Raw genomic sequence first — 26,254 nt, forward strand, 5'->3', positions numbered from 1 at the left:
TTTTTTCTTCTTTACCTGCTTTACAAATAAATAAATAATCATACTACAAGCCATCATCCCATCAAGGAATTAAGCACAGTCAATACGGCACAGATCACAGTGTTTCTGGAAAAAGAGTCATTTGTGTAGAAAACAAGATTTATGAAAATACTTCATGGGCCAGAACCCATAAGGGTTTTCACATACGTCCATCTACCTGCCAACTAGCAAAACAAATGAACAATTGTTCATTTTGGTTTGGAATGATAGCCCAGCGTATTTGACAGTTCTCTTGAGAAAGAAATTCTGAATGCCAATTCATGCTTCAAGTATCTGCAATGGTGGAATTTTTGCTTGCTAGACACACAGCAGATGACACTGCTGCTGCTGCTTCTTACTTTACATGCTACAGAAAGCATTAACCTCCCTACAATAAATCATTAGTACCTGGTCCCCTGCACCTATATCCAACTCTTGCCTGTCAATGTGGACTCCATCCGCAATATTTGGCGACTGTTGTTCCAATGCCACCAGAAGATTGAGTGTCCTGTGGTCAAAGCCTACGAATGCGAGCACAGAAATCAGCATTATCTTAGCAAAGGCACGTTATTAAACTAACCAAATCCATACAAGTAATGCTCTATGCATAATGTCGACAAATTAACCTTCACTTCATAATATACCTGACAAAGAAAACTGGCCTTTGGACACAAACTTCCAGTCAGCTGTAAGAATTTACATGTTATTGCAGATCACCGTGCACTTCCTGAAGGGTTGTAAACAAAAATCCACAAAGTCAATTGCTGAATAGAACTGCCCTTGCTAATACACTGAACTACCTTTGCCAATAAAAAAAGGTTAAGAAATGTAGGCACACATTTTTTTTTACTAAGCAATCTGCATTTTGTCTTGTCAACAACATTTCTTAAAAAAACATTCAGTGGAGAGCAATAAAACTTAATGTACCTTTAGAAGAGTCATCATATCCTATGTGCTTCACTGTTTCCCTGACCACCTTCTGGTAATCAACGTTTGCCTTTGATGTTATTTCACCACAGAGAAGAATCATGCCAGTTTTTGCAACAGTTTCTGGAGGAAACAAAATACAAAGTAAATTCAAGTTATGCACTACAATTAAACCAAAAATATTAGTCAATGCAGAAGTATCAAAGTACATCGTACACAATAAGTATAAACAATGAAGCTAACAAATTTTACACAACCTTTAACTTAAATTGGAAAGATTTAAGAAAGTACGCAACCACTATAAATTTATTTAAACTAGCTGTACTCAATACATTTAATCACAGGAAAGGAAACTTGTCTGAGAGAATATTTATGTAGGCTGCGCGCTTGACAAAATTAACTTGGAAACATTATCTCGCTATCTGCACGAATATATTATATGCTGATCGAAGAATTAACAGAACTCGGCAAATACAATTTATTCCTCGCGCATCACCAATAACAATGACACTCCTCCCCCCCCCCCCTTCCCTTCCCCATTCCATTTCTAGCATGCATGTTTGTTGTCCAACGAAACCTTGTTAATAACACAAATGCACGAATAGCATGCATATTGTTACTTACCACAAGCAACTTTGGCATCAGGATCTTGCCTCAAATGAGCATCCAGAATGGCGTCGCTGATCTGGTCGCACATTTTATCTGAAATTAGTATTACATATTACGGGAAGAATATAGTTCCAATTATATTCAATAATATCGCAAACAACTTCATAGCGCTGTCGCCTACGTTTCATTGAATATTCACTTTACCGGTAAAGCGCGTAAGATTCAAGCAAACTAAATCCGCCATGATGAGCACATGGTTTAATAAAGTATATAACAAATTGAGTCTCTCTCTCTTACCTGGATGGCCTTCCCCCACAGATTCCGAAGTGAACAGGAATGTATCCTCCAATATTTCCGGCTCCATGTGACCATTCTGTTGATAACCATTTATGTACGGCGATGAAGTCTCCGGCATTCTGAACCTAGTATCCAACTCTCTTACCGCGTCAGAAGCTACTTTGGAAAAGAGGTTTACACCACGCGCAGTTGCTGTATTTATAACTTCGGCGTGATCACGTGATAGAATGCTTGAGTGGGAGAGATGGCAGCCCAATGGTTGTCTGTGTAGGAAGAAAAGAACATTTCAAACATGTAGTGCATATATGATTTTTAACAGTACTTTCTGTACGCGATCTCTCTACTTTTTTTCTTAACTTAACGTACTTTATCTGAACTTTACTTGGGGTTATGTTCGATGTGACCGAAGTAACAGCTGTGGTTATTTTGTTCTGTTGATGCGTCTGACGAATTCTGTTAATCAAAATTAACCCTCCACGACTACCCGTCATATGCGACATTGATCAAATTAGATATATATCATGTGAGAAATATTTATTGATACAATTATGCGTTTGCTTAAATAACTTACGCTGCTCTGTAACCGTGAAATACTGTGTGTTCCAAAGATTGTAACAACGTTGAAGGGATCTATCTAACACCACTGAAAAAACAACACGAATAAATAAAACCCTAAGCTTATTCGAGGTATAAGGGACACACAAAACTCAACAGCAAAAAAATCTTTCAACGTTGTATAAAACTGTCTTGATGGTAAAAAAATAAATACGTCAGAGAACGAGCGGCATATCCGGAACAAAATTCACACTTCTTTGAACTGAATTATACAAATAACTGAATTTTGCAAAAATATCTCATACTGCTGATGAAACCGAATCTCAATGTAATAAGGTTCGCCACAAAATGCAATAAATCAGACAGCTTAATATGAAACAAATATACAGAGGGTATGTTGAGTTTCCATGATTCTTTGATCACATCACAAACGTAACGTTTACACGGACAATAAAAATTGCATGTTGCCGACATACCATCCGGCAAATTGCAGCCATATTCGCTGGAACTTTATCGTCCATTATTTCCCGCTAATGTTTGTCAAACTTTTCAAGGCCACACTATTGCTACAAAATATACGCACGCGAGCTAGCAGAAAGTGCTTTTACACTACACAAAACAATTGAAAGAAAAAGATTTAATACAGCTCCCAACGATGGATTCGAACATTTTCTACAATTTTACCATACTGCACGAATTCGAATATCTCGCACGAGCAATTGGTCCGAGAAGTGCCAAAACCAGCACAAATACGAGTATAATTTAATGTGTGTACTACAAACAACTAACAATAAATTCACAACTTACACATAGAATAATTTGTCCTCTATAAATTACAATATTACAATGCTAATTTATAAAATAAAAAACATGGAACATTATATACAGTATAATAAAATATTTGCAGTCTTTGTTTCATATTTCATTCTTCCTCAAGTCCACATATGCCCTCGCCATTTCGGTGCACGCCATCAGGTCTTGGGCCGTGCACTCTTTTGGCTGGTTTATTAGCAAACGAAGCAGGAAGTCCATGGTCTGGATGTTCCCTCACGGACACAAAATACTTACACTAATTCCCACTTGTGCAGATTTTTGTTCCATCTGCCCATTTCTGAACGCAACCAGTTCTGGGTTTTCAATTTCCCTACTCAAATTCCGCACCTGGTTGCAGCACTTTCTCGGAATAGTTGGCATATTCTTGTTGTTCCTGCCAGTCTTTTTCTAGAAGTTTTTGGTGGATCTGTGAGTGGTTGGGTTGAGTGGACAAAACTACTACTTGACTTAAGGCATTATGGTAGCATTTGGTACCCATGTAGCGGATGACGTTTACTTTTAACCTGTTCTGTTCGTTCAATTCTGCTCTGTATTGAACGTCGGACATTTGGCGGAACAATTCCTGATAAGGCGTATAGGTGTTTTACTCTTGTTGGCTTAAAACATCCAGTAATATGTCTACACGTCTGGTTCAGGTCAGTGTCCAGTTAGTGTGGCATGACCGCTCCCAGACAGGACAAATACGAGTGTGTACAAGTTACAACCACGGCGCCCTCTGGTCGTAGATCAAACATTTATGAAAGCCCTAGTTCTCCATTACTCCACATAGCAAACACTGAATAATTACCATCAAAGTAACAAAACCGGTTTTAACAAAAGCAAAGAGATTTTTCGTTCGGCTGAGAGAGAGAGGGATATGTTCATGGTTGCGACTAAATTATGCTGCAAAATACTGCTCATTTAAATGCGCCTTCATATTATAAATCAAAAACGTACAACACTTGGATTACATGATGCAATGTTCATTATCTAACCACACATCTGGTTGTAGGGCCAGCATCCAGTCCATGGATAAATAGAAGAGAATATAACAGACGTGCCGTACTTTTCATTCAGTTCTCTTATGAACCAGTGAACAATCAACAAACGCAATGTTATTGTTGAAACGCAGATCAAATAAATCATGGACTCGTTTGTGATCGATATTTTTAAATCGGCACACTTGTTAGAAGCTACGGACAAATCAACATATATTACTACTTTGCGAAATCTGACTATTTTTCGTACGCTGCCATTCCTTTTCAGCCTATCTTCGATATTTTTTTAAAAGCAATTTCCTGCATACATTAGAAAACACTTTCGAGACGGAAGTGGCCGTGAGTAAAGGCAGCCAATTTCAAAGGAAATAAATGTGCAATACCTATTACTGGGTCATGCTGTTTTAGAATGCGAATGCACAGTAGCAAAATAGAAACGTTGAAGTGAAAGAGCGGTGTGCCTGACTTGGGAACTTGCCTAATCCTGCTTTGTGCAAAAGCAAGACAGCAAATAGAAATTTTACCCCTCGTTTCTAAAAATTGACTACGTCTCCAGTCGCCTTTGTCCACCATTTTCCATCTGCTGAAAAACAAATACTTCGAGAATACCAATGGCGGTAGGATTCTTGTCGGTTGTTGCATTGTTGTCGTCCAACGTTCATCTTATGAAAATTGGCAAATAGTGCTGAAAATCTCATCTGACGCTGCAGGCAGGATGATTCTTTTCTTGTACAGTTAAGTCATGGACAGATGTATAGCAAACCTCGTGTGTAGCACAGGAAGTCAGTAGGGTACCTTGATGTTCACGTTTCATATTTATGTCCTACCATATTATATTTACAGTGATCTCTGATTTTTGTAGACGATGCAGTTATCCACAATGAAGTACAGTCTAAACTAAGCTGCACTAATACTAAGTGAGACTTGATCAGATTTCACAGTGTGCAAAGATTGAACTTTAAGTGTTCAGCAATGTAAAGCTGTGCTGCTGACAAAACTCAAAATAAACTAGGCCTATGAGTATAATATATCAGCGGGTCGCAGCTGTAATCAGGATGTAACACTTAGTACGGAAATGGAAAGGGACAATCACATAAGCTCAGTTGAGGTTAAAGCTGGTAACGACTTCGATTTATTGTTAGGAAAGTTTGGGGAAATCAATCAGTCCATTGTAGAATGCTTAAAAATCGCCCACCGTAATCCATCCAGGATATTGCTAAATTGTGTGGGACCTGTTTCAAAGAGGACTAGCAGGGTATATCTAATATATATAGTTAAGGGCAGCACGAATCACTTTTTTTATCTCCAACAGAGTGTTCCAGAGATGCTGAAAGAACTGAAATGGCAGACACTTAAGATAAAGGGAACTATCCAGAGAAAGTCTACAAACAAAGTTTTAAGAACAAGCTTTAAATAATGAATCTATGAACGTACTGTAACTCCCCCCACATTACTCCCATTGAGACTGAGTGCAAAATTAGATGACAATACATACACAGGCATTAGAATCATTCTTCCCACACTCCACAAGTTAATGGAATTGGGAAACCCCTAACAACTGGTACAATGAGACATAGTTTCTGCCCTGCACTTCATAGTGGGTCATAAAGTGTAGATGTAGAAAAGCATGTTTGTCTGCACTCTTAAATCATGTCCCTTCAGTTAAGTGTAAGTTTTTTATATTCATATCTACATCATCTGCTGTGCAACTGATGAGACACGTTTATATATTTATTAATTTCACATTTTTGTGAAGGCAATAATACAGAGAAGTGGTGCCCATACAGGACACTATGCATTGTTGTTTAGTATATCTGTTTCCTTGAATTACGTATGTGATTACTTTTCTTGTGAAATTTTGTTCTGTGAAATTATCCACCTAATGGATGAATTTGAAAGTAATGTAAGATAGTTTGCTACAATAAGGTTAATGTTTGCCAGTGTGGGCAGGAGGATTACTGTGTTATTGTGTGTACGTTATATTTCTAATTGTCCAGCTTCCAAATAAAGCAGTTTGATTTCCACACATGAGAAAATTAACCATACTTTGTATTTCCTTATACTGTCCCAGTTTTTCTGATCACATTAAAGTAAAAATATGTGATTTTTTTATTGTTTCTATCTACGTTTTAGAATGATGGTACTGCAATACTGTTTTTCCACTGCTTATTGTTATCTCCTCCTCGCCTTGTACATGATTCATGCTTTTGTCCATTTAATAACATTAGTAGCATAGAATACCTTCAACTATTACTTTTTTTTTAAATATACTTTGAAAAGCTTTATTTACATTCCCGAAATGACAGATTACCTCTCGTCTTGAAAATACGTGAATGGTAAATAAGTGAAAATGGAAAACAACAACAATTTAATAATAATAATAGCTGATTTACCATCTTTTTAATTTCTACATTCCAAACATGAGCCTGCATTTTTCTGCCATTATTGGAGGAGGGGGCAGACAGAGGACACTTGCCCCAAAGAGACACCTTGAATGCTAACTTCTTATTCATTACAGAATGTTTACATATTTCTAAAAAATAATGTTGGGTGATGCTGTTTCTACTAAATGTTGCCCACTGCAATGAGAAAGAATTACTTTAGCAAACACTAAATGATTGATTGGTTCTCTGGCTATTCACAGTAGATTATATGCTTTGTTCCACAGTTTTGCAGTTATGGCAGATACACAGCTTTACAGAATATTACCAACGTAAAACATCAAATCTTATCTGTTACTTCCCCATACAGTTATCATGCATCAGTATGCTTACCTAGAATCTGTCCCTAGTTCCCAAAAGAACAATTGCTTCTCCTGCTGCGCAGCTTAATCTTAATAATACCTTACCCTATGCCTGTAGACAAAGTAGTTCTGTTAAGGCTTTATGAGACTATATTCAGTTTTAAACTAAAGAGTAATCTTAGTACACACAAACATATGCCCATGCCATACTGTAAGTGTGTTCCAAACTTATTTCATCTATGGATTCAAATCCACTATCTGCAAAGAAAGAATAAATGTTTTTGTTCTAGAGAAATAACAATGAGCTGTGACATTTCATGGTACGGAAGGACGCACTCCCTAGTAGCTGGGGTCTTCTCAAACTGCAACAAAGTATAACCTGCAGTAATAGAGTACAAATTCTGCAGTCAAGTTTCCCAATAATGTCAGATGTTTGAAATCAATGTATGATCAGTCCTAGGCTGTTACGAACCAGATTGAATAACATCAGGGAGAGGCTACAACCCTGTCTCTCGCTTCCCAGCCACTGCTTCCCTTTCATGCCCCTTGACTCTTCTAACTACCATCTGGTTTCTGTACAAATTGTAGATAGCCCTTTGCTCCCTGTATTTGACACATGCCACCTTCAGAATTTGAAAGAGGATTCCAGTCAACATTGTAAAAAGCTTTCTCTGCGTCTAGAAATGCTAGAAACATAGGTTTGCCTTTGCTTAAACTATCTTCTAAGATAAGTCGTAGGGTCAGTATTGCCTCACATGTTCAAATATTTCTACAGAATCCAAATTGATCTTCCTTGAGGTTGGCTTCTGCGAGTTTTTCCATACGTCTGTAAAGAATGTGTGTTAGTGTTTTGCAGCCGTGACTTATTAATCTGATAGTTCGGCAATATTCTCATTTATCAACACCTGCTTCCTTTGGGATTGGAATTATATTCTTCTTGAAGTCTGAGGGTATTTCGCCTGTCTCGTACATCTTGCTCACCAGATGGAAGAGTTGTCAGGACTGGCTCTCCCAGGGCTGTCAGTAGTTCTAATGGAATGTTGTCTACTCCCGGGGCCTTGTTTCGACTCAGGTCTTTCAGTGCTCTGTCAAACTCTTCACACAGTATTTTATCTCCCATTTCATCTACATCCTCTTCCATTTCCATAATATTGCCCTCGAGTACCTCACCCTTGTATAGACCCTCTATATACTCCCTTTCACCTTTCTGCTATCTTCTTAGCTTAGAACTGGGTTTCCATCTAAGCTCTTGATATTCATACAAATGGTTCTCTTTTCTCTAAAGGCCTCTAATTTTCCTGTAGGCAGTATCTATCTTACTCCTAGTGAGATAAGCCTCTACATCCTTACATTTGTCCTTTAACCATCCCTGCTTAGTCATTTTGCACTTTCTGTCAATCTCATTTTTGAGACGTTTGTATTCCTTTTTGCATGTTTCATTTACTGCATTTTTATATTTTCTCCTTTTATCAATTAAATTCAGTATTTCTTCTGTTACCCAAGTATTTCTACTAGCCCTCATCTTTTTACCTACTTGAGCCTCTGCTGCCTTCACTAATTCATCCCTCAAAGCTACCCATTTTTCTTCTACTGTATTTATTTGCCCCATTCCTGTCAATTTTTCCTTTATGTTCTCCCTGAAACTCTCTACAACCTCAGGTTTAGTCAGTTTATCCATGTCCAATCTCCTTAAATTCCCACTTACACATGTATCCTCCCTATAATAGTTGCAAGTCAGAGCTAACATTCTCCATTTATGCAGCTCCCTAGGAGGGCTAAAAAAATTTCGGGAAAATAAGGTAATTGGATGGATAAAACCTACTCACCAAGCACCAGCAGAAACTTTACTACATGCCATATTTTCACACCTATAGCAACATTCTGAACTTCTGTTACTGTTTTGTTTATAGTTCCTACCTAGATTTACTTTCATACCATTCTGTGATCCACACATCTGAATTTACTTCTCTATTGCTATGTTATTCCAGTACCAGTATTATCTATTACTTTTCTGTTGCATTTGTTTATAACCTTAATTCTGTTACAAGCAGTTTTTCTAGCCCTTTATTAGTTCTTAGCTTACCTTACATCAGTGAATTAATTTTATCTCGAAATAACAGTTCGTTGGGCTTTCACTTTGCTGCTTTCTCTACATAATCTTTCATTCCAATTCAACATTGTACAAGGTTTTTCCTGTGACCACAAGAGTAGAAAATATTTTTTCATTACTTTCCTTGCTATTACCTTTAATGACAGTATAACACCTGATAAATTACCCTTTCTTTCCATTCTTCTGTGTAACTTTCTAACAATTAATGTGTGTCCCAGTCAACAAATTAAAGAAACACATTATAAAGGTGATTTACAGTCACAATGAATTCACTTGAGGAAATTAAATTTAGAAGTAGAGAGGCTGACTGGCCAGCACTTCCAGAGGAGAAATTCCAATTATGTTGATAGACAAAAGCAGGAAAAATCATCCTGGCTTGGGAACTGTTAGTTCCTTCCTCAAACAAGAAAATATTAGAAGGGTAAGGTTACTCAAACACCAGGTTGAGACTCAGCTGTTGTGAGAAAGGAAAAGAAGTTTTGTGTTCACAACATGGGGTCTGAATGACCTACCCCTCTCTTCTAACCCTTTCCAACCTGTACCTTTTCCTCCTAACAGGTCTCAAAGCTAGGTTACTTTTTTCCTACTTTTATATGTTTGCACTGTCAATATTTAGAATATCACGCTAAGTAAGTAATGGCCAGCCATTGTCTCTCCTTGTGACTGTGTGATAATTCTCTTGCATTTTCCTGAAGAGAAGGCAGTTCATCAAAATAAATCTCAGTTCATAAATTTTAAATAACGCTGACATTCCCCTGTAACTCAGAAATTTCAACTCTTAAGTATTTTACTAAGATCACTGTCTTCTTCCCTTCTTTTTTAAACAGCTGTCAAACTTATTATAACCTAACCCTTTCAGTGTTCATTTTCCCTTATTCTACTATTTCATTGTACAGTTAGAATATTTCTACATCATGTTTATTGTTACGTCCATATCCTTCATCACTGGTGATTTTATTTTGGATGGTTTACAGTTGTTAAAGGGAGCAAACGTCCATTACGCATGCAAGGCATTTGGATTGCTATATATTAGTTTTGATACATTGTTTGCTGCTAACACAAGCTGCTCGTCTACGGATAAGGCAAAGCAGCTAGCCAATGCAGTAATACACGATTACCTGGCCATGTAGATGGTTCTTTGGTTATCATTGTCATGGAGAGGCCTCTCCCTGTTTAGACACAAATCTGACTGCAGCATGGTACATCAGCAAGTGGAGCTTCATATGGAAACATTGTCTAAAAAATTTCTGATTACTTTGTAAACCTTGAGGACTTTGCCTCACAATAATAGTTTCTTATAGGCCCAGTTTAAGTGGCAACTTTTGAACCTTAGTTCAAAGTTGTACGATAATTTATTGATGGAGGGCAGCTTTTCACAGAATAGCTATCTGTATCCAATGAAAACAGTTTGGACACGAGCTTAAACAATTTTGAATTGACAGTGACAAGTTTGTCATTTTTCTCACAGAAAAATCATAGGCATCTTACATGAGAACGATATTGTACAGTACTTTTCAATGATTCTGGTGAATATTTCAAGCTGTTTTGCTTGTGAAGCTGGATTAGAATCATTAAATGAATACTGTATCAGCCATAGTATGGGCTACATTAGGCAGTCTGTGTGTGGAAAAGTTTCATTAGGGACTGATATGCAAGTAATTATTATGATGTTGAACAAGTCTCAAAATCTTACACTTCAAGAAACACTAACTTTATCTCTGTTTTTTGTGGGAACTGTACTACAGATGATGTTCATAAAATTCAGTTTCTGCAGTAATCAGAACAATTACAGGATAGGAATTAGTTTCTGTGGAGATTTATTAACTGTTCTTGTAAGTGAAATTGATATGCAATGAAATGAAATACAACTGCATAATGTTCCACAGAACAAATAAGTAAGGAGAAAGATGTTGAATAAATCTAGAAACAGGCCAGTCCACTGATCATGTGTGTTTCATATTCCACTGATCATGTGTATTTCATATGCATTGTTTTGTTAGCTTGAAGGTATTATTCTATAAAGACAAAAGAACATTTCATTACTGCTCTGGTCGTCATTTAAAGTGTGTAACATCTTAGAAGGTGAAATGAAGTTGTTGCATCATCTTGGAAAAACATATCCAGGTACATTCCTCAGGTAATTTGTGGAAACTGCAGAAAACTTATATGATGGTTTAAATCCATTAGTGACAATTTGTCCAGTGTCATCTCACCTACTGAAGCTATATTGCACCCTGGATGTTAGCAGAGAGCATTTGAAGTGTAAGGGAGTGACACTGCAGCAGTTTTAGTCTTTAATTATTTGATTTTTCTTGTAGTCTGCTTCTGCTCTACTGAAACAGTCTCACTGCTTTTGCTTTGTCACTTTCTGGTGTAATATCTCATTTGCTGTAATCATCTGAAGTTCAACCTACTCTTCACTGGTAAGTTACGAAATGCAATCCACAGTACATTTCAGTCCATTTTATGATTTCTAAATTTTTGTCTAAGAATGATGTTCTTGTGAATGTGTAATTTCTCTCTCTCTCTCTCTCTCTCTCTCTCTCTCTCTCTCTCTCTCTCTCTCTCTCTCTCTCTCTCTCTCTCTCTCAGATTCACCTTTCAATATTCTTTGTTTTTTGCTACTGTTTTGCTTTCACTTGTTTCAAACATGGGAATGTGACTCAGTATCATGAAATATATTTCCAGCACAGTATACTTCATAGCAACTCACTGCACACCCCACTATTTTCATAAGAATTCCAAGACTGGTTGTACATCTGTTGCAATAGATTTTCTTTGCCATTTTTTTTCTTTTTTTTTCCTTTATTTGTATTTCACTTTACTCAACAACACAAAGTGACATGTCTCCATACATGAGATTTTTCCACAACATTAACACCAGAAGCAGTTATCAGATGGATCTGTGGGTCCCACAACGTACAAAAAACAAATTTAATGAAAATGGGCGCTGAAATTTATTGAAACACTGTCATACAAAAAAGGACATCTAAAATTATAATCAGACTAGGACCTATTAGTATATGGGGCGCAGAAATCTACAGAACAGTAAGTGTAAGAAAGAAAGGTGAAGATTTTTTAAATCCTGGAGAAAATATTGGACCTATTGGTGGGGGAGGAATGTAGGAATATGATGATCAGATGTTGTAGAAGCCAAGACAAGGACAGTTATTTTAGGTGAGGGGCACTCTAGATCACGGCAATCGGCACCTTGATGAAAAGCCAGCATGGCAATCTCATGGGTTGGGACAAAGGCTGTGCCCACATGCAGAGCAGGTTTATAATGCATTAAATTCTGACTCCCGTCCCCACCAATTTAGAAATGAAGCCTGAGAGTTTACGAAGTTTACTACTGTTGTAATACTGGAATCAGTATCAGCGAGGATTGTGGATGGATCTCAATTGAGACAGAACTGTCCTGATATCAGTATATAAGACACATTGCGAAAATATGCTGAACTGAAAGTGGCACAGCACAAATCTCCTAGCCAAGACAAGAAGATGGGCTGGCCACATCTATTTGAGATAGGAGGGATCAAGACAGGTAAATGTGAGAGTAGAAACCCTTAGGACAAAGACCTTTAAGTAGACTTCTTGGAGCAGGGGAAGAAAATGCTAAGGGCAGATTGCTGTGAACATAAGCAGATCCAAGGAGAGAAGGGTGGGGGTGGGGATGGCAGCAAATGGTCATTCCCACCTATGTTTCCCCCAGCAGCAGTACTAAGCAGCACAAGGATTAGTACTAAACAAACCCCACAGCTTCATAACTCAGCTTACAGAATAGGCTACATTTCACTTTTCATTGACACCAAGTGTGCTGTGTAAACCCCCAGTCTTTTTCGCGAATACATCAGCTCCTGTGTCAAATGTCCATTTAATATCTTGTTCTATTTAGCACGTAGAAACTTCAATGGTACACTAGTTCCCATAAATAACTCAAAATAAGATATTTAGATGTATGTCATGATTGATGCTATGAATACTCCATAAATTTCTACTCCTATCCCAAACTTCAAAATTCTGAGCAATGCAAAATCCGTGAGAGTGAGTGTACTTATATTTGTATTCATTTTTCGTAAAGTGGGAACTCTTGCTTGAACTTCACGTTTCAGAGTAGTTGGTGCTTCTCAACTATAAATTCTAACTTTAAAGTGCGTACGCTAAGTGGGCGTGGCGAAACAAAACTACGTTAATTACTATACAAACGAGACGCAGCAGGCAGCAGCATTGCCACACATGGCTGATTCACATGCAATTCATCTGAGCACCATGTCTATACACACTGTATCTGTTAATACAGATCGCGCAACCTGGCGATGGATTCTGCGACCTTGCATTGTATTCGCCGGTTGTGTGGAGCACAAAGATGTACATTTTTTTTAAAAATCGGTAAACATATGGGAAAGGCCTATAATTTAAAGAATGACAAATTCGTGTTGCAGCAATACGTACTGCAAATACAGAACAAATTTTAAGCACGTACATTAGGAAATCATGCAAATTTAAGCCCGCCCGGCTAGCCTCGAGGGCTTACGCGCTGCTTCCTGAGCGGACTAGGGTCAGGGTCCGGGGTCCAGGCCGTTCTGTGGATGATTTTTTAGGCGTTTTTCCATTTATTTCGGCAAAATCTGGTTCCCCATATTCCGCCTCAGTTACACTATGTCACCGAATGCTGCGCAAACACTCTCCACTTACCCTACACCATAATTACTCAACCACGCAAACGTTGGGCCGCACAATAACCCAGAGTTCGGTGTGGGACGGCGGTGAGGTGGGTGGACGCAGTGAAAGGTCTCCGAAACGCACCTTCTTCGTACGGTTTGTGTTAAAACTGACGAAAACCTTAAAATGTTAGCGCATAGAAACTTTACCTTTTCAACTATGGGAGCAACCTATTGATCATGCTGCAAATCCCTTACTCCATGAGCTATATTTAGACAGCAAGTACTGTAATATTAACAAGTTTAGTTTAAATTTTACGTAAGGCAGCGTTGTATGTTATCTTGGATGATTGAGTGGATCTTTTTTTTTTTTAAATTAAGTCACATGAGGAGTTTGAAGGATTAATGTTCATTTATAATACAAGGCCCATTCTGTATATTAAGGAAACATTGATCCACTACCTTCTTCCGTAATTAAAAACCACTGATCCACTTAGTGTGCTCTTACAGATAGATTTCGCGTTGCCAACACTAGCACACTACGCAGTCTCCGCCCGAAGTCAAATTTTATCCAAAATTCAAATTAAGTGAATTGAGATACCTTACATTAAAAATATGCTGAATAACAACACTTTTCCCAACGCCAAGATAGGGGAAAACCTGTATCTTTTCTTAAAACAGTAATGTCTTATGAAAATTCTGTGGGAACTATGCTATGACGGCTTAATAGCCCAAAAACTAAGGAGCCTGACAATGTATGTCTAGCTCCTCAATGAACTACTAGAACGAGAAATGGACACTAATGATAGGGGATTTTGGCGTCTATGAAATGTCCAAATTTGCCGAGTCCGAGGATGTTAATCTACATATTATCTTCCATGATTAAAGTTGCGAAAACAACTTTTTATAAAACAGAAATGACATTAAAAGTTAATAACAGTCCTAAAGTATTTCTCAGTTTCAGGAATAAGCACTGAAAAGCGAAATAAATAGTTCAGAATGGTATATAAGTCGCTGGTTACTACCTAGCGAAATGTTTGTGTCAGCCTTATCGCTGCAGTTGCCCACGCAGAAAATTTAAAATCTCGCTGTGACCTGAAATTTGCAAACTGGTCGACACCTCGTATTTTTCGTACCCCGATACTTTACCTAAAGTCCGGTTTTTGTTTTTTCCAGCTCAAGCTCCCGAGCACAGAAGCTCAACCAAAGCTAAGCTGACTGCTTGCGCCATAACGCAACGCGTAGACACGAGAACGCTCAATTAGTTCTTTCCACAAATTTTGTGCGTGCCCTTTTATTTCCTTGTAGCCATGATCGCGTACGAGGAGGAGGGGGTTGGGTTGATTTTGGGGAGGAGACCAAACTGCAAGTCGTCGGATTAGGGACTCTTTCAAAGGAACCATCCCGACATTTGCATGAAACGATTTAGGAAAATCACGGAAAACCTGAATCAGGTTGGCTGGACGCGGGATTGAACCGTCGTCCTTCCGAATGAGAGTCCATTGTCCTGACCACTACGCCACCTAGCTCGGTCGCACGAGGAGGAAAGAGGCATTGTGGTGTGAACACATCTTGGCCCTAGACACACAATAACCAATCGAAAATTTCGCCCATGTTTTTATGATTCATTGACGTTTTGGGCGCTGTTATATATCGAAGTTAATCAGCAGGGACTGAGGGTTGAAGATGATGAAAGGGAGGGGCAGTTAATCGTTTAACATCCTCGACAGAAATAACGTTAATTGAACACGGTTTTTGTACCTGACGTCGCTGTCTTCTCCCACAGTTTGAAGTATTTACTCATTTTCACGTTTAAATTCTTATATAGCAATACGGTGACAAATTTACGAGAGGCTTACATGGATCGATACATAGTTATGAAAAGTAAAAGTAGCCCCTGAAGAACATTTAGGAACACTAAGCGTTAAGTGGAAATACAAATTAAATGAGTACGAAACTCTTAATGAAGCTAGTGCATTTTCATGTTGGGAGGTAGTTTTCCTCCAACTTTATGGCACTGAAAAACTTAAGTCCAAGAACTTGCTTTTTTTTTTCAGCGTGAGCTTTTTGATCAGCCTCTTCACCCGAAATGTGTACTTGCGACATATTAACCGTCACTAATTGCAGTTTCAAAAGAAATCCATTCCTTAGCCTTTTTTTATATAAAACTCTCAAACTTACGGCCGTTTAAAATGGCTCTGAGCACAATGGGACTTTACATCTTAGGTCATCAGTCCCTTAGAACTACTTAAACCTAACTAACCTAGGGACATCATACACATCCATGCCCGAGGCAGGATTCGAACCTGCGACCGTAGCAGTCGCGTACGGCCGTTTAAGGGAAAACCCTGACTGTTGCTCTACAATTCAGTTTTCGCTTCTGAAATATTGCCTACAAACACAAGGAAAGCATGCTGATCGAAGACAGTTTGCACCCTATAAAAACAGAACCGTTAAACGACTGTACAATGTATTTGGTACGGCGGATCAATTCGAAAATTAACTTAACAATACGGAAAGTGAATATTAATTGCTGCGTCTTTTTGGAAGCACAGATCGAGTGTTCCATCTGACAGTATAGCTAGTTTCGCCCCAGCCTTCGTTCCGAACTCACCGCACATCATCGGCTCTATGTAAACTAGTACCGGTGTATCACTTGGAAAGGTGTAAGCTCATATGTACAACGTACCAATTGCTTGTGCCCAAGTTGACGTCCAACGACGAACTGTGAGCCGAGTGGGATCGCGTCGTCGTTATAATCTCTGGCGCAAATGAGGCAACAGCGACGCAACTCCTTTATTGTGCAATCGCTTGCACACGAAGGCTGCACGTGAGTCTATATCATTCTGTTATGATCTCTTTGAGAGAATTGCGACTTCCTCCCCGCCCTCGACCTCTAGCCACTCCCACTTTTCTAAAATAAGTGTGTATACAAGTGACAGTCGCCCAGTTACAATACAGTGCGGCGTGACTCGTGCTTGCTCTTGTCCAGAAGGTGGCCTGATGCTTGTGGTGGGGATACACCTGGGGCCAGTCGCTGCGCCATCTGGTGAAGTGTTTCGAAAACGTGTTACGGGGAAGAATTGCAGTAACCAGATTGGAGCAATCGCTCAATGGTTAGCACAACAAATGAGAGAATTATTCGCGCTGTTTTCTAGGTGCGGATCTCATTCGTTTATTTTATTTGATTTTGGTGAATATTTGTCCAGCACCAAACGCATCGAAGTGTTCGTATGCGCCGCAGATGCCATCATTTCGTCCTTATTTTCGAATTTTATTTCAGGTAAACGAAAATTATTTCAAACAGTTTTTACGGACTTACGAAAAAATCTACTTAAAATTTAGCTGGTGTGTGATCGTCTCCTGAAACACTACTTGTGTTGACAAACCGAGCGTAGCCGGGAGTCTAGGTCCGATTCGACGAAGGCTATCTCGTTGTGAGTTGGTGAAGCCAACGAATATCAGTGTGAAATAAAGACTTCACACGGCATATTTAAGGCACTTTTCGTTATAAAAACTAAAACTGCAAGTGTATTCAGAAAACTTATCGGCCTGTTAGCTACTAAAAACGCTCCCACGAATATCCTGGTCCATGTTACGTACATATTTCGCACTCAAACCATGAAAAATGCAAAAGGGAACCAAAATTTCGTTACATTGGACGTCTTCACGCAATTCCTTTAGGTATTCACTGTTAAAGCGCTAATACCCTAAGCTCATTTGCCTTGTTAGAAGATTTCGTTATGTTTTGGAAATTATCCATAATTCTTTATAGTGGAGATGGGCCAATTGGAAACGTTAAGCCCAAACACTGTTGCCCAAAGTAAGATATTTACGATGGGCTATAGATGTGGTGGTTGTTAATTGTGACAACTGAATCCACCAGACGCAGTAGTATTAAGCAGGTATTTACACCGAGTTAGTTCTGTAAATAATGGTACTTACCGCACGATAAATTTTGTTTTTAACGATTGTTGGGATATGAAACTGAGCCGATAAATATCGAGAAAGCAATATACCCAGGACACACGATGAAGGTAACAAGTTAAAAGTGACTATCCAGATGGCTAGCATCTTCTTCATGTGTACATCACTTGTCTCTGATGAGTATGTCTCTAAGTGTTATACTTTCTTAAAATCTATATCTTTTTTTTAGATAGTGGCCTAGAAATTTAGTACAACCAGCTCAGTAGTTTCCCTTTTCTGTAAAGGGAGCAAAATTGTCGCTTGTCTTATAGAATTTAATCGGAAAAATAACCTTGCGACACGAGTGTCGCAAATACTCCTTATTAAATCACATTGTAGCGATAACATTTGCCCCTAATAAGACACCATCGGCTGAAGTTAATTTAAACATACTTGACCTTGTTTCCAATGGATTAAGTCACTAGTATCAGTTCTTAAACTGAAAGCTAAGACGTGTTACTGAAATATTTTAGTTGAACTGCATAGTGATTTTACAGATTTCATGTTTATTTTCATACGGTTCATCTATGTAACTATAGTCTATTTGCAGAAGCGAAAAAAATTTGACCATTGGCTGATGAAAAACTGTGTGTCTTTTGGTAAACAGGTTTCTGATTATAAGAAAAAAAAACTCTAGAAAACGCTACTCTGTCCTACCTCCCTTCGTGTTCCTTTTTTTTTTACGAAGCTGTTGTTCCTTTGAACGTGTGATCTGCGCTGAAATGAAAGTAATAAGCAAATATAAAATTAAGTTTACTTGAGATCTTTCGACACTGGGTGCCCCTACACCCGGAGTGTAGCGTAAGGTGTAAATTCAATATGTAAAACAAATGAAAAAGTTCGCATAAAATTATACAGGACACTCTTCATTCATTGTAAACAGATCACGCGTCAGATAAGAGGAACTAGGGGATCAGAAGAACTGCACTATAAAACGTAAGTACCAAGAATCAGATCTATGCAACTAGTGGATTTCTATTGAGCAATATTACCCCACCCGTGTAAAAGAGCAGTCATCGTTTTTCAGCAGTTTTGTACAAAATTTTCGTGTGAGAGCGTATTTTCTATTTTGACATACAAAAACAGTTAAATGTGCAAGTTTGAGAAAGCTGAGGAAATACGTGTGAATGTGTCCTATATCCGAGCTAATATAACAGATTTGTAATTCTCGTCAGGGTCACTATAGACATTGATTTCGTGATAGTATCGAAAAGTTTTGTATCTGTAGAAAGGTGTTTAACGTACGACTATACTGCACTCAGGAATTAAATGTGAAAACTGATATTGCTTTAAAATATAAATTGCTTAAAAAGATTCTCTTTTCTTAACATCAGTGATGGCCTTGTGAAACCCTGTGTTAGAATGATTGTCGCCACGAGAAAGTTTGGAAAGTTTTGGTTTATTGGATTGTACAGGAGTGGAGTACAAACCCTCATCCGGCCTTTGACTTGGGTTATAATGATTTTCCTAACTACAGACCAAATGCCAGGATGTTTGCTTGAAATGGTCAACGTTTTCAATCTCTTACTTCCCGTCTACTTGCTAATGCTGCCTCTGTAAGAGTGTTAGCGTGTCTTACAACTCGAATTTTACTTGGAACCTTCGAGACTATCTGGAAGAAAGTACATGTTGAAACACAGTGTAAGAAGTAGTATGAAAATGAAACATAACAGGATTCAGTTATTTGTGTGCTATTTTATTATTGCGTTGGGCACATTTAGAGTCCTGTTATTAAGGTACGTTGATTCGTTGTAGCTTTTTGAAATTTTCTATTGGTGTTTGGTTACATAAACGTTAATAAGTGATGAATCTGACGATTAAAAATTTGGGTAATAGCTGGACGTAACACATTACGGAAACTGGCAACAAAAACAGTATTTAGGGAACAAAAGGTACAGATAAGTAGAAATAATCGAATTTCTTCTGAAACCACATTGCAACATAATCTAGGGGCTATACCAAGGCTTCAGCAAGGCTATATGACGTCTTAATGTATTTGTAGGCTACGAATTCTAAAAAGTTTTTGACGACTGTATAAGATGTTGCATATGCTGACGCAAGAGTGTTGATACTAGAGTTTCAACAGAACTGTTGAACAGAGTGACTTGCTGATTGCGATACTGCTCACACGATATGTACGGGTGATTTTAGTTGCACGAACAAGTTCAGAAGCATGGCGCCTATTCTGTGGAGTTGACAGGGAAGGTTTCGTGAAGGAATAGGCCGACGTGCTTTGTTTTCACATGTATCAATACCTAAAATTTTCAGTTAACTTCCGGAGAATGAAGTAGTATGAAAACTGAAGGTCTCGAACATGGGAAAGTTTCTAGAAAATTACACACCATGTGTATCACAAGATGGTTTTCAGTTTCTTCTTAAAGGCTAGCCCTCATGGATAGATTACCTTGCGGCCTGACCGAATGCAGTAAACGTTCCAGATAGGTGAAGGTGCCTATTCACAACATGTGTGTGTGTGTGTGTGTGTGTGTGTGTGTGTGTGTGTGTGTGTGTGTGTGTGTGTGTCTGTGTCTGGATCGTGTGGGCTCCTGACCAAGGCTGTTGCCAACAACATCCAACATGATTCGTGAGTCAACAGGTGGAATCCGCAACCGACGGGCAGTTAGGCAATAAAGGCAATGCCCCCACCCACCCTAAGAAGAAAATAACAGAAAGACAAACTTCCCCGAATACCGGAAGAAACAAAGGCAACAGCGCCCCCTCCCCTCCCCCCTCCTTTCATCATTTCACACTTGTATAGTCAGTCTGTGGACCTGTGTTCACATCATAGTGGTAAGTGAAATACCAATGGTGAGTACATACTTCGATTTTACACCGTGTTAATTACGACGCTGTCAAAGTTCAGAGTGTCTATTGCCTTTATAGTTCCTAAATCAACTGCAAGCAGGTTGAAGTGGATGTGGGCTACAGTAGTTATTCAGAGATGAAGAGGCCTGTACATGATAGAATAACGTGGCGAGTTGTATTAATCCAGTATTTGGACAGAAGACCACAACAAGAAATCTGCATGGCGAAAGTAGTTCTCAAATTTTCGGACGAATGTTTTTTTAAATGCCATGTTTCTCTGAACTGCAAATGGAAATTACGAAAAAGAGTTGTATTAAGCACTGCTGTTATTATTGTCCGGCTCTGTAGCTGAGCGGTCTGCACTGCGACTGCCATGCAGAGGATGGAGATTCGATTCCCAATACAGGGAATTTTTTCCTTGTTGGAAGGATTAGCACTGGGTGCACTTAGCTCGTGAGGCCTACTGAGGAGCTAAACGACAGATTAGTAGTTGTTCTAATGTCAAGAAGCCCGATAACATCCGCCTCTACACCGCAGCCAGTGACGCCATTGACAGAGGATGACGCGGCGATCGGTCGGTCCCGACTCGCCCATCTAGGAGCAGAATGCGGAAACTTTGTTATTATTATTAGAATCTGAGGCATGCTAAAACTGTGTGTGTGTGTGTGTGTGTGTGTGTGTGTGTGTGTGTGTGTGTGTGTGTTTTGGAGGAGGGGGGGGAGACGTCAATAACAACAAGAAGTCTGGATGAGGTGTACTTGTCGCTCTCATCTCCCCCCCCCCCCCCCTCCCTCCCTACAGACACGCCGACGATAAAACATACATACTTTCAAACACACCCTACCACACGAACAAACTGTGTCACTCGCCCCAGAATCGAACCTGAATGCACATCTGTGCCCTGATGTACTGGTATCCAGAAAAAGTGAAAGTAGCTTGACTGACTTCTGCATTATCTTCTTAAAATGAACGTTGCTGCCCCCATCGTACTGTATGGGTGTTGAGTACACTCAATGAGTATAGTACGATTAGGATCTAATTTAGTTCAACTGGGCCTCACGAATCGGGTAACTTGAACGACGGCTACTGCCTGTCGTATTCTGAGGGGAAAGGGAAGGGTATGACCATTCTGTTCGTAGATCAGGATATAAAGAGGCTCTACACACACATTATTCATTAATTACTGTCAGCTTGTCACGGAATATTTTAATCTCATCTGTCCATTGAATTTACGTGGTTGTGAATATGCTATTAATATCTGATGTGTCACGTTTGTGGAGCATAGGAATGTTGGACAAAGAGAGTAGCTGAGAAAAAGAAATTGGAAAGTTTTGGTTCGTAGTAATAAGACTGATTTTTCTTCAGTCTTGCTTCCATTATCAACCACAACGTCAGAACTACATCTCTTGTGCCTTTACCTTTTCTAAAGCCAAGCTGATCTTCATCTAACAGTTACTTAATTTTCTTTCCATTATTCTGTATATTTTCCTTGTCAGCAACTTGTATGCATGTGAGGTTAAGCTAATTGTGCGATGGCTCGTTCTCATCTGCCTTTGCATCTTCGGTATTGTGTGGATAATATTTTTCAGAAATATTTGCTTTCATCGCTAATCTCATAGATTCTACACACCAATGTGAATAGTCATTTGGTTGCCACTTCCTTCAATTATATTAGAAATTCCAGTGGAATGATATGTATCCCATCTGCCCTATTTGTTCTCAAGTCTTCCAGAGCCCCGTTAAATTTTGGCTCTAATACAGGATCGTACTGGGTTCCCTGTGTCTCCCATATAGACTCCAGTTTCTTCTGTCACATCATCGGTCAACTCCTAACCCACATAGTGGCTTTCCATGCGCTCCTACACCTACCCACTCTCTCCTCTGCGTTTGCATTCTCAATGTTACCATTCTCGCTTTTAATTTCATCGAAGGTTTTCGTGACATTTCTATATGCGGAGTCAGTCCTCCTAACAGCAATTCTTTTCGATCTCTTCACACTTTTCCTGCAGCCATTTCGCCTTGGCTGCTGTGCACTTCTGTTTATTTCATTCCTATGCAATTTATGTAGATGTAGTCTTGTCTTTCCCTGAGCATTTTTTTGTTTTCTTCTTTCTTCGATCAACTGAAGTATATCTTCTGTTATCCAAGGTTTCTTCACATTTACTTTCCTTTTACCTATGTTTAGCAGTCCAACATCTGTGATTGCCTTTTTTATAGATGTTCCCTTCTCTTCAACCGGACTTCCTCCTCTGGTATTTCTTATCGCAGTATCCACATCCTTAGCAAACTTCAAATGCTTCTCATCAGTCCTCAGTATTTCAGCATCTCACTTCCTACCTCAGTGATTCTTCCTCACTATTTTCTTAAACTTCAGTCCCCTCTTCATCATTACTTAATTGTGATCCGAGTCATTATCTGCTCCTGGGTACGCCTTACAATCCAAATTTGGATTTTGGAATCTATGTCTGACCGTGATGTAATTCAGCAGGAATCTTCCATCTCTCCAAGTCTCCTCAAAGTACACTTCTTCCTCTTGTGATTCTTGAACAGAATATTCGCTATCACTAGATGAAATGTTTTTTGCGTTTCAATTAGTTTTTCTCCTCTCTCATTACTGTTACCTAGCTAATAAAATATTCTCCTGTAATACTTTCTTCTATCCCTTCCCCTACAACCGCATTAAAGTCTCCCGTGATTGTTAGATTTACATATCCATTTATGTACTGAATTACCTGTTCAACATCCTCATGTACTTTCCATCTCTCTTCATCGCCTGCTAGCGAAGTCGTCATGTATACCTGAACTACTGTTGTCGGCGTTGGTTTGCTGTCGATTGTGATGAGAACAACTCTGTCACTGAACTGTTCACAATAAGCCACTCTCTGCCCTACCTTCCTATTCATAACGAGTCCTACTCCCGTTATACCATATTCTGCAGCTGTTGATATTACCCTATATTCGTCAGAGCAAATGTCCTTGCCATATTTCCAGTTCATTTCACTGACCTCCTTTATGTCAAGACTGAGCCTTTTAATTTCCTTTTTCAGACATTTTAGCTTCCTTATTACGTTCAAACTTCTGACATTCCACACCCCGACTCGTAGATTGTTACCATTTAGTTCATTTTTGCATCTATTCCTGTGGTCGCCTGCCTCTTGGCAGTTCAATCCTGGAGATCGTATTGGAGGATTAGTCCAGATAGCTTTGCCAGTGAAGAGATCATTTGACGCTTTTTCAGTTAGAGGCCCATATCCTGAGGATCCACATTGTGTGTCTTCAAAACAGTTGTTTCCATTGCCTTTTGCATCCTCATGTTGTTAATCATTGCTGATTCTTCTTCCTTTTATGGGCAGTGTCCATCCTAATGGCAAGATACGATGCAGAACTAATTAGCATAATTGGACATAATAGTACGTGTAACATCAATAATATATGAAATAAAATCATACGTGGGAAGTCTGAGTCAAGCCTGGCGGCATGTTCAAAGTGCAGTCTGTCCATGGCATCTATGATGTATAGATGTGTGTTGTTGTTATCAGGCGACAACACCCCTGTAGTCAAATGATGCAATTTTGTAAGGACAGTCACTGATTACCATATGAAGACCGTATTGATATGTAGTGCGATCCACTTTTGCTTTCTACATGGTCACGAAAGAACGAAAATAATGCGCCATTCACAGGTGAAATCCATCAAGTTTCAGTTGCACACGCTGGTTTACTGTTACGTACTGCAAAGGGGTACAGTGTTCCCACTGAGATGGACAACGATCGAATTCAGTGTGTGTTAGCCATTTATGGGAAAATATATAACATAACAGGAGAAATGGCGTAATGTGGCTCATTTTAACATTACTATAGGTGCTAACTCTGGGAATAGATTTTGTTGGAGCACATTCCATCGCATGTAAATATACAGGGATTACGAGATGTAGCACATGAGGATCTGCCCCTTACTGCGCAGTTTGTGGTGCAGCAGATCATTTTAGAGAGTTCCTTGAAGGGAAGGAAGTTCCCCAAGGAAGATGGGATGCAACAGAAAGACAGGCACCCTTGGACACTTAGGCGGCCAGAGCAACTCGCGTAACAATACCGACGAGCCAGAAATGCGACACAATGGGAAGCAGACATCATCCAATCGAATCTATATAAGGCCCTCTTCACTTAGGAACTCAGGACAAGAAATATATCGTGATAAAGCAGCTGAACGTCCGCAGAGGGAAGAATGCGGAAAGTATGAAATGTCTGTCCTGCTGAGGCCACTTGATTGACCAGTGAGTTTCCTATCGATACTACACAGGGTCAGACTCTGCAATCCACCAAGACCGTAGAAATAAAAAACCCAGAAACATGTGAAAACAAGTCAAATACTTTTAATCTTCTCCAAAGTCATCCTAAGCATGCATTAAAAGAAGCAAGATTGGGAGTCTAACGGAAGTGAATTCAAATTAGTCACATTGAGAAATATTGGGATGAAGAATCTCTGGTCGGAAGACAAGGGAGTTACAATGTCAGATTTAAGTCATGTATACATACACTGTGCTGCAGTTGCATTATTTTGAGTATTAAAATATTGGAGTTTAAGAATTGTAGTGGGGTGGCTTATGTGTTTATAGCTTGGTAAATGTTGAAAGTGTGGTGTGAGGCCGTACTGTTTATACAATAAATGGCCATACTGTTTGTGCAATAAATGCACAAATTATAAACATATATGTACCCCCAGGATACAATATCAAGTGCCCCTTGTGGCATTTCTATAGGAAAGAAGTTGTGATAATCTTTACCAGTGGTTTATGCCAACAGTTTTAGGGGATGGCTTTAATTTCGATGATTAGACTCGTAATTTGAACTTTCCAGAGGAGCTAAGAATCTTAATCCAGTAACTGCATTACTACGACACATGGAAGTAATCTCTCCGAAATGCGACAGCTTACTCATAGGCTAATGCACAGGTGGCAGGCAGACGCCTGGCTTACGTACACCAAGTCCTGTTACCCAACTTATGGTTAGCAGAATTCTGGCCCCTTGTATTTTCAGACCTTACAGAATATAACATCCAATTAAATTAACATCTATTCCGGAGGCTATTGTGATCTCTTGAAAGAAGTGTAGCTTGAGGAACAGATGTTACAGCTTTGGGGAAACTCATAACCAATTTAAACAAGTCAGCCGGAGCCATCAGCTTGTAAGTAAAACCAGCCAAACCAAAGATCATCCGTTTGTTAAATGTGTAGAATCCGTTTGTTAAATTGGGTGGTGGCCAATTCGTTGATGGAAAAGCATTTCTACGTTGTGGTATTGCAATAAATCAACACAGTAAGGATTCAAATGATGAAGAGGAACGAAGACAAAATCTTTAAGTGTAACTTGGAGATAAGCTCAGAATTGCACTCACTCGGCTTGCAGCATTCCTGGCCCAATATTGGATTCAATCAGCCCCCTGGAAGAAATTCGTAGGAAAGAGGAGAGGTGCCCACTTTGTACTCCGCTCAGAGCGCACTTTCGGATATTTCCGCCGATGCTCGGCTGGCCTCGGGTTTGCGGCTCATGACGTAGACCAGTGGAAGTCTTGCCTCCTCCGTGCATGTGCAACGCCATTTCGCCGCTACCAGATTTGAACAACAAAGAGTAACACTCTTCCAGTGTTAGTGCGAAGATATGGACCATGTGCTCATGTGAGTGGAGGAAACAGTTCACTGCATTGAGAGGGTGTGGGAGAAGTATTTTTGCCCCTGCATCGGTGCTGAAAACAC

At 39.3% G+C, this 26,254-nt stretch overlaps 1 protein-coding gene across 8 annotated transcripts in view; it reads right to left on the minus strand.

Moving 5' to 3' along the window:
* LOC126278447 (S-adenosylmethionine synthase) overlaps positions 1-16,740 on the minus strand; it is a 31,695-nt gene extending 14,955 nt beyond the window's left edge. The window contains exons 1-5 of one of the 8 annotated variants that reach the window (XM_049978577.1): positions 16,421-16,690; positions 1,852-2,114; positions 1,570-1,647; positions 946-1,068; positions 427-539 (exon numbers count right to left, since the gene is read on the minus strand). In XM_049978577.1, the coding sequence (XP_049834534.1) occupies positions 427-539; positions 946-1,068; positions 1,570-1,647; positions 1,852-1,969 (432 nt within the window). In that variant the 5' untranslated portion in view covers positions 1,970-2,114; positions 16,421-16,690. Of the gene's footprint in view, positions 1-426; positions 540-945; positions 1,069-1,569; positions 1,648-1,851; positions 2,115-2,217; positions 11,595-16,345 lie in introns of those variants that run through there. The other 7 variants (XM_049978627.1, XM_049978612.1, XM_049978604.1 and 4 more) reach the window with 7 other exon arrangements.
* Positions 16,741-26,254: the final 9,514 nt, after the last annotated feature.

Source organism: Schistocerca gregaria, chromosome 1 (genome assembly GCF_023897955.1).
Source record: "Schistocerca gregaria isolate iqSchGreg1 chromosome 1, iqSchGreg1.2, whole genome shotgun sequence".
Taxonomy (NCBI): Eukaryota; Metazoa; Arthropoda; class Insecta; order Orthoptera; family Acrididae; genus Schistocerca; species Schistocerca gregaria.